The 8,212-nt window shown below is 33.7% G+C and overlaps 1 protein-coding gene and 1 pseudogene across 1 annotated transcript; one reads left to right on the top strand and one right to left on the bottom strand.

The window, feature by feature from the left end:
- Nucleotides 1–637: 637 nt before the first annotated feature.
- LOC145112505 (S-protein homolog 5-like) lies at nucleotides 638–1,048 on the top strand. Its single transcript, XM_079048669.1, has one exon. The coding sequence runs from the start codon at nucleotides 638–640 to the stop codon at nucleotides 1,046–1,048; it is 411 nt and encodes a 136-aa protein (XP_078904795.1).
- A 3,896-nt stretch (nucleotides 1,049–4,944) lies between these two features.
- Nucleotides 4,945–7,758, bottom strand: LOC145112506 (glucan endo-1,3-beta-glucosidase 11-like; annotated as a pseudogene).
- Between the last annotated feature and the right edge of the window lie 454 nt (nucleotides 7,759–8,212).

The raw sequence follows: 8,212 nt of genomic DNA on the forward strand, positions 1-8,212 counted from the left end.
GTACTTAGGATTGTTAGAGGTTCACTTTCAAGTTCTAACGGTCTAATCTATAAATATTCACTAAACTATGTCATCTTGAGACGAACATATACAAAACAGTTGTTGTCATCTTTATTGTATATATGAATTTGTTTGATATCAAATAATATTTACTTTTCAATAAATGTTATTAGTGTGTTTCTTGTTCATGAACTTTATTATAAGTGCCAAAAAAACAATTAACGTGACCCGTGGTTCCCCACGGGTTACTACACTAGTTGATAATTAAGGATTCAAATGCACATAAATGTTTTAGAAATACATTGAAAACATGAAGACGGAAAGAGAGATTCTTGTAGGAAATAAAAAATCTTTATTACTCACATAATCAACATAGATAGTAAGTTACATCAGGAGTAAGTACGTAGTTATAGGTTGAAACCATCGCTCCCCTTCATACAAAAACACACCCTTTCAATGTAATGGCAATGACATCTTTCTACTACGAATGTTAAGAAACTTATGTAACTGCCATAATAACTTCCAACTTGTAACTTCCGTTAGCAAGAACCGTTACTCCATTGAGGCAAGCTTACATCTTCAGCAATAAATAGAGGGAACTTGTGTGCATGAAATAAAGAGAAAACTCTTTAGAAACATGAGGTCTTCTACAATTCATAATTTTTTTGCCTTTCTCATTTTAACATACCCAATTGCTTCAATAGCATTTTCATGTCCGTTTACTACAAAATGGAATGTTAGCGTTATTCGTGAAGATCTTGTTGTTCACATAAAATTAGGAGATGATGATCTTGGGAACCATACCATTCCATATGTAGGAAATTACTCCTGGTCTTTCTGTGAAAAGGTTGGTGGTCACACTCTTTTTTACGGTTTCTTCTGGTGGGGTTCAAAATTTCAAAGCTTAGATTTGTTTAACAAAGCCATTTCTGACAAATTAATTTTAAATGCGGATCCTGAACATTGTTACTGGTTTGTAAAACCTGAAGGGTTTTTTGTAAATAATATTCCAAGTGGAGGTGGGCAGTTCATTAAAGGTTGGGACTAAAACAAATATATGTCATCTTTTTCTTATTGTAGCTTGATACAATATATGATTAAAAATTAATTGATGACATTAGTATGCTATGTATGTGTTTATTTCTTCTGTCAGCACATCTGCAAATGTTTACAAATATGCTTTCTTAGTTACAATTGTGCAAGTTCACAAATACTTTATAACAAATGTTTGAAAAGTAAAACAAAATCCTCCGTGTCATTGGTTTGCCACCCGGTCTACCAGGTAAAAATGTTGAACTTAGTGTCATGGGCGGCTGTCCACCTGGCCTGGATGGCAAGTAAACGCTTGAAGCATTGCCCGACTTTCCATCCTGCATAAATAAACGAGTTTTGCATATATATTAAAAAATCCATAAAATGATATATACATGTGTAAATAAACGAGTTTTGCATGTATGTGTACAAGTGTGTGATCAAATAAATGAATGTGAGTGATAGGTGGAACATATTGCTCTTTAACATGTGTGGTGGGACTAGTGTACTCGGTTCCATTTCCATTTTCTATGGTTACACCAGATGATCCAGATGACGAAACTACCCCTTGAAAACTCCCTAATACTTGTGGTTGGGTTGCAACAGGCTTTTGCCCCTCTTCGACTAGTTTTCTAAGCAGATTTGTGACTGTAGGAAGAAACTTCAAGGATAAAGACAGAATTCCTGGAAGCTGTAAGCATAAAAAAAGGTATAAGAAACAGGAAAATGAATAAATAATAAATAAATAAATTGTGAACTAAGTGGGACAAATTGTAAAGTATGTTGCTATTATATGACTTTATGATTCGATATATTTAGATGGAATGGAACTCACCATGCCATTGCTAAATAATATCACCGGATTTGTCTATTTGGACCCACAAAGCTTTGAAAAGAAGATAACCCACAAAAATAACAAGCAGCCATAATGGATTCCTGCAAAACAAGACAATGTGTATTGTGAATTTTGGATTTGAGTATTAACAAGTTACTTTGAAAGAAAAGAAAACAAACAAACCTTAAAAGTGTCATAAACTCGTTAAATCCTAGGATGAACATAACAGCTATTGCCCATGGAGGTGGTAGCATATTGTTATTTCGGTTATTAGCTTCCTGAAGAATTTTAGGTAAGCCACAAACTAAAGCAAATAACAAGAATTAAAATAACTGTTCTTTCATAATATTTTCAAAGAAATTGGGATCTGTCAAAGGGACTGGAATTTAAAGGAGTTGATTTTTTTTTTTAAATAAAAATAAATTCTCTCACATGTTCGGATAATTCATGAGTAAAAAAAAGAAACGCATACAGAGAGGCGATAGGCATTTTATGCTTACCTGTTTTTTCAGCATCTGAGCTGCATTCAATTCATAAGTTAATTGTGCATATACTCTGGAGTGCATAGCAGCTAGCTCCTCAGGTGTTGCATTGGCCATTTTCTCACCAATCTCTGCCATCTCATCTGGTCGAGTTGACTTCAACTGTTCTCCAGCATGCCTCAAGTCCTCAACTTTCATGTATTTCATGCTATCTGTCGCCATTCTTATCGATTCTGGATTCGACATCATCTGCAATCACCATTTTCAATACCACAAAAACAATCACTATTAAGGAGATTAATGGGTATCAACACAGGCATTTTCTAACATACAAAAATGTGTGTCCAATAGAGTTCAAAAATAAGAATATTGATGTAGAAAACTAAGCCAACCAACATTGCTTAGTGCTTACACAAACAAGTTTATAACCTAAATCTAAAAAGCAAGTTAATAACATAAAAATTAATAAATAAGTAAGCTCATACTTTGTAATACAACACTATGTAAAGAAGAAGAATAATACATATAAAAGTAATCATTAATAATTAAGCATAGAACTATCAATTTGTCGACATCATTTGGGAACTTGACTTCAGTAATCGATTAGGAATTTAGGATTTAGGGACAGAGAAAAGCTAAATATTTTAAATAAGAAAGTAAGGTAATTGACAACATAACCAAATATGAAGTATGTAGATTCAATTAAAAAGTCATGATCAAATATAAGTTTCCAATCCCCCATCCGGCCTGTCATCGCCATTATGATATGTTAGATATGTTGCATGGCCCACAACAATTCTTAAAGATTGATCTACACAACGCTTATCACCAACTCCATGACCAGAAAACATGGTGGATCAGTCAACACTAAAGACACAGCATTAACTGTGAATATTATTGACTACAACGGATATCATTCTCTCAACTGCAAAACTAATGCTTCCTGTTTTCTGACTTGATGTTTGTGGAAATCAGTGTGGTCCTGAAATGGCGCTCGATGCATACAGGTGATTGGTTTTGTAAAGGAAGGAGTTTTCTCCTTGAATATAGGACAATATTCTCCTAACAACCCGATAGACCCTAAGTAGAGAATACCCTTCTCGGACATAAAAAACCCTTTGACTTTCACAAACACTCCAACTTAAAAGTTGTAGAGAACTAATGGCAACAAGAAGCCTTCAGGTTTTAATTTATTGATCTTGGTTGGCTGGAGAAACTGCTAGAATAATGCAGTTAGGCTGCAAGACAATGTCACAATGCAATTGAAAATAAATATTAATATTATTCTTCAATTCTTTTCAGCATATAATAGGATTTGGGTACATTTGTAAATAAATATATATACCTTTTCAATGTATGACCTCACCGTGTTTTCAATATCTTGCACAATGCTATTAGATTGCCCCTCTACATATATCACATAGCTGAAAATAGATTACATAAATCACTAATCAAAGACAGAAGTTAACCAAAGTTGCGAAATATTATAAATGGTGTAATTGTGTAAACTTACCAACAACTATTTTTGTCAAGCCAGGAAGATCAGTGAGGGTAAAGTTCACAGCTATAAAAGATCAGAAATTCAGACATAATAGATTGATTAGTAACTTATTATGTTTTCTAAAATTTGATGTTCATGAAACATCTTTTGTTTATAATTATATCATACCATTTGGAGAATAGATAATAAGATATATAGGAACAGATGAAATCTATTTGGTACAACCTGTCACTCTGTCAGTTTCATCAGCAATCTACTTCCTCACAGAAGCTAAAAAAGTATATAAACTTGTAACAAGATCACGCAGAGGGATTGAGAATTACAAAAGGATCATAAGCTTTTTAGTCGTAATACCAAAATCAGTGAACCACCTTCGTGGAAGGTGAGCAAACTCTGCCTATTCTTTTCCTTCTTCGATCTTATGAAGTTGTAGTACAAGAGGACGCCGAGTGACAATTCCTGCAAATAGATGTTAAATCACATTTTATATCCAACAAATTGAATCAGAAAACTTTGAAGATATAATAATTACCAGAACCACGAGGCAAAAAATCCTTGCCAACTACACTCTCCAACACAGATGATTTTCCAGAGGTCTAAAAACAATTTATGGAAAGTGATTAGAGTGAACTGTGAAGTACATTTGCACGAATAAAAACTGCTTACACAAATAGTTTTACACTTTCATCTAAATCAAGAAGTTAAATGTAGTTGTGTCAATAGATATGAACAGCCGTTATCAGGGGTTAGAATTACAGATACAGATCATCGTGTTGAAAAATGAAAAAAAGATCAAAGACACACAAACACCATAAACTAAAATTGAGAACCTAAATGCTTGCAAGAAGATTAAGTGAATTAAGTCATTGATCGGATGAAAGAACGCTGAAAAGAAAAGAAATTATGATCAGCGATTAATATCTGCATATTTATACCTGACCACCGACGACGACGATTGTAGGCAAGGTGTCCCAGAGAGTAGGAAGAGAGGATTCTTCACCGAAGTCGCCTAGGGCTGTGCATGCTTTCTGTAGTTTGTCGACGACATTAATTAGAGTGTCCATTAACAATTACGATCAATAAGAGATGACAGATTAATCAAATACGATTAGGTGATTAGGGATTTCAGAAATTCCAGATGGACAGAAAGGCGAGTCTCTTTCTGAATTTGGTCTGTAAGGTATACCTTTCTTCTTCAGTAGTCTTTTCAGTATGTTGAGATTATATGTTCTCGCATTACTCAACATAGCTCCGGCTTCATTCGCTTCACCATTTGAAGCCCATCCGGTTTCCAATACTATAACCTCCATCTTCTCAAATCCAGCTTTTTCCAAAGCAGTGTAAGTGACATCGATTTGTGCTTCGAACAAGTTATCATAATGTAATTTCGTTTTCGTGTCTTCTATTCCTGTGTTATTTATGAAGATTGCATAATTGATATCGATGTGTTCGGGATCACTGATGTATGTGAGAAATGGATACGTGTTTATGTAGAAATGGAGGGAACGAACGAGCGAAGCCACCAGCATAATGTGGGCTTGAAACCTCATCGTCGGCAAGGTGGAGGAGGTCAAGATCAGTGTGCATGTTTTTCACCGACGGTAGCAGGACCTCCCAGAGTTCCTGATCGCCACCGCCTAGAACCTCGTTTCCGACTACAATTCCACGAATACGGGTCCCGGGGACGACGGGTTCAACATTGTTTTTCATCCAATCCATAGCTCGATCGGCTTGTGCTTATATCTCTCAGGAATTCGTTTCCTAGCCCAATAATGATCTTGATTCCCGATCCTTTGAATGCTTTGAGAACTTCATGATCGGCATCATAGATTCTTGTTGTGCAAGAAAAGAGGAGCAGTGATGATGTTAGGGTTTTTTTTGGGTATTGATCACATAGAGAAGAAGGAGGAAATAAGGTAGAGGTTAAAATGGCGGCCTTTCAAACTTTTGGGATTTTCATTTCCCCCAAGCTAAATGTGCATTTTATTAAATAAAATATAAAACGACATCTCTAGACGACACTCATTTTAACATAGGTGCCCTCTGTGTTTTTAATTATTTTTTATTGGACACTAATTTTAGGGCACGCAAAAATACGTGTCCTCGATCCTTCATTTTTTTTAAAACGGACGTTATTTTTAGGACACACAAAATATAAGTATCGTAAATCACTGCGTGTCATTGTTTGCATGTCATTAAAGGGCAGTTCTCTAGTAATGATTTATGCAAAATATTTCGACGACTTGTCATCGGCATAGGTTTTGAAAAACCATGCCCGTAAATACTTTAACATTTCCGCATCGACAAGTCGTTGGCATAGATACCCAGGTCAAACAAAGTTGCTCAACCAAAGTTGGTGAACTCCGACAACTTGTGTCATCGACATAGATGTTTCGGCATATGGGACAATTCTTGTAGTATATAATTGGATTTTATTGTAGGAAAGATCAAAAAAAGTTATTTTATGTACGTTTTACACTCTAATTGCTGCCAACTGCATTATTTAAAAAATTCATATAAATACGTGAAAAATATACCAAAATAAATAAAAGTACGTAAAAAAACTTAAAAGTTCATATAAATATGTAAAGATATATAAATACACGAAAAATATACCAAAATACATTAAAGTATATAAAAATTCTTAAAAATTTCATATAAATACATAAAAAATACATTTATACATTTAAAATATATAAAAACGTAAAAGAAAAAAAATTAAAAAAACGTAAAAAAAAACTACATAAAAAAATTTTAAAAGTACTTAATTACATAAAATATATTTAAATACATAAATAGTACATATAAATTCATAAAAATACGTTTATATGTAGTACACAAATTTGGAAAACATTTATAAAAAAATCTCATTATTTAGGAAGAGTTAACAATTTGGTCTCATGACTTGTTGAATATGTTAAAAATGGTTAAAATAATGAAATTAGTTGTTTTTTTTGGGTATTTCTATTAAAAAGATTGGGTTTTAATTGTTAATTTTTCCAAAAAAAAATAAGATTTTTCTACATATTTCCGTACATATAATCTCAAAATGGATCAAAATTAAGTTTACACCAAAGATGTCAATCGGCCTTTCTTCAAGTTTCCCCATGAAAGGCAATATGTTTATTAGCTTATTGTCTGTTGAATAGTGACGTAAACTTGTAGGTAAAGAAATAACATACATTCAGTGAGTAATTGTAATTGATATTATATATATATATATATATATATATATATATATATATATATATATATATATATTAAAACCCAACACATCTTAAAATAGTAAACTTCCAATGTTTCAGACTTTCACCACATCAATTTGAGACTTTCACCACATCGATTTGGACAGAATTAATGTTTCGTCCTTCTACGTTTACATCTTAATAGCATAATCCACAAAAACATCGACATCTGTTTGTAACCATCCACATCACTTTGTAAATTTCTCCACCCCTTTTTTCTTCATTCGTCTGACAATATCTTCCTTTCTTCTTGAATCGTCTCCGACTGTTACTTTGATTCTACCGACGACTTTATCCAAGAATATAGAAATTCAATTGCTCTCACCAAAAACCTTTTGCGCTCTATTGTCGCCACATAACACCTGCAACCAAGATCCCGTACCCTGAAGGAATTTCGGTATGTTATTGTTTGTTTCACTTTTGTTTTGATTTTCGTACAATTGGTCTTCTTTCTAATCCTATTGTGTTTCCGATCAATGTCTCCGACTTCTTTGGTTTGACGGTCAGCGATTTGCCGCCCAAGAAATAAGGATTTCGATTGCTGTTGCCAAACAACTTTGCGCTCAATTGCCGCCACCAAAAATCAGCCACCAATCGCCTGTTGTCTGTTATTTTGTTATAATTACGGTATGTCATATGTTTCTCCAACATCTTTGAATCCATCATTCTTCATTTCCGACTTCCTGTGTTTGATGTTATCGACGTCTTTTCCTCCGGGAATTTAGGGCTTCAATTCCGTTTGTTCTCGTTGGTAAGGTATTTCAAATGCAATATGTATATCTCTCTTACGCACACAATAAGCGCACTTCTGAAATAATTGACAAAATTGGGTCTTCTAATCAGACGCTCTTTTCTTTCTCTCTGAATTTTACAAAAATAAAGACAAATATGGTTTCCTCGCTTTCACCATTCGAATAGAAAACTCGATAAAGAGAGACTTCTCAGACTTAATTTCAACTTCCTACTGTTTCAAGTAAGTCTGATCCTCAAAGTTGAAGCAATTTCTGCATATTCACACGAATTGCAGTTCTTTGCAAATATCAACCACATTAACATTCAGAGAATCATGTAATCCATTTATTATCTATTGTTCTTTCAGTTTTCTTGTGATTATGTG

Source organism: Lactuca virosa, chromosome 5 (genome assembly GCF_052849685.1).
Source record: "Lactuca virosa cultivar CGN04683 chromosome 5, Lactuca_virosa_CGN04683_v6, whole genome shotgun sequence".
Taxonomy (NCBI): Eukaryota; Viridiplantae; Streptophyta; class Magnoliopsida; order Asterales; family Asteraceae; genus Lactuca; species Lactuca virosa.

Coding starts and splice junctions, on each gene's coding strand:
- LOC145112505 (XM_079048669.1), top strand. CDS start 638: ATGAGGTCTTCTACAATTCATAATTTTTTTGCCTTTCTCATTTTAACA.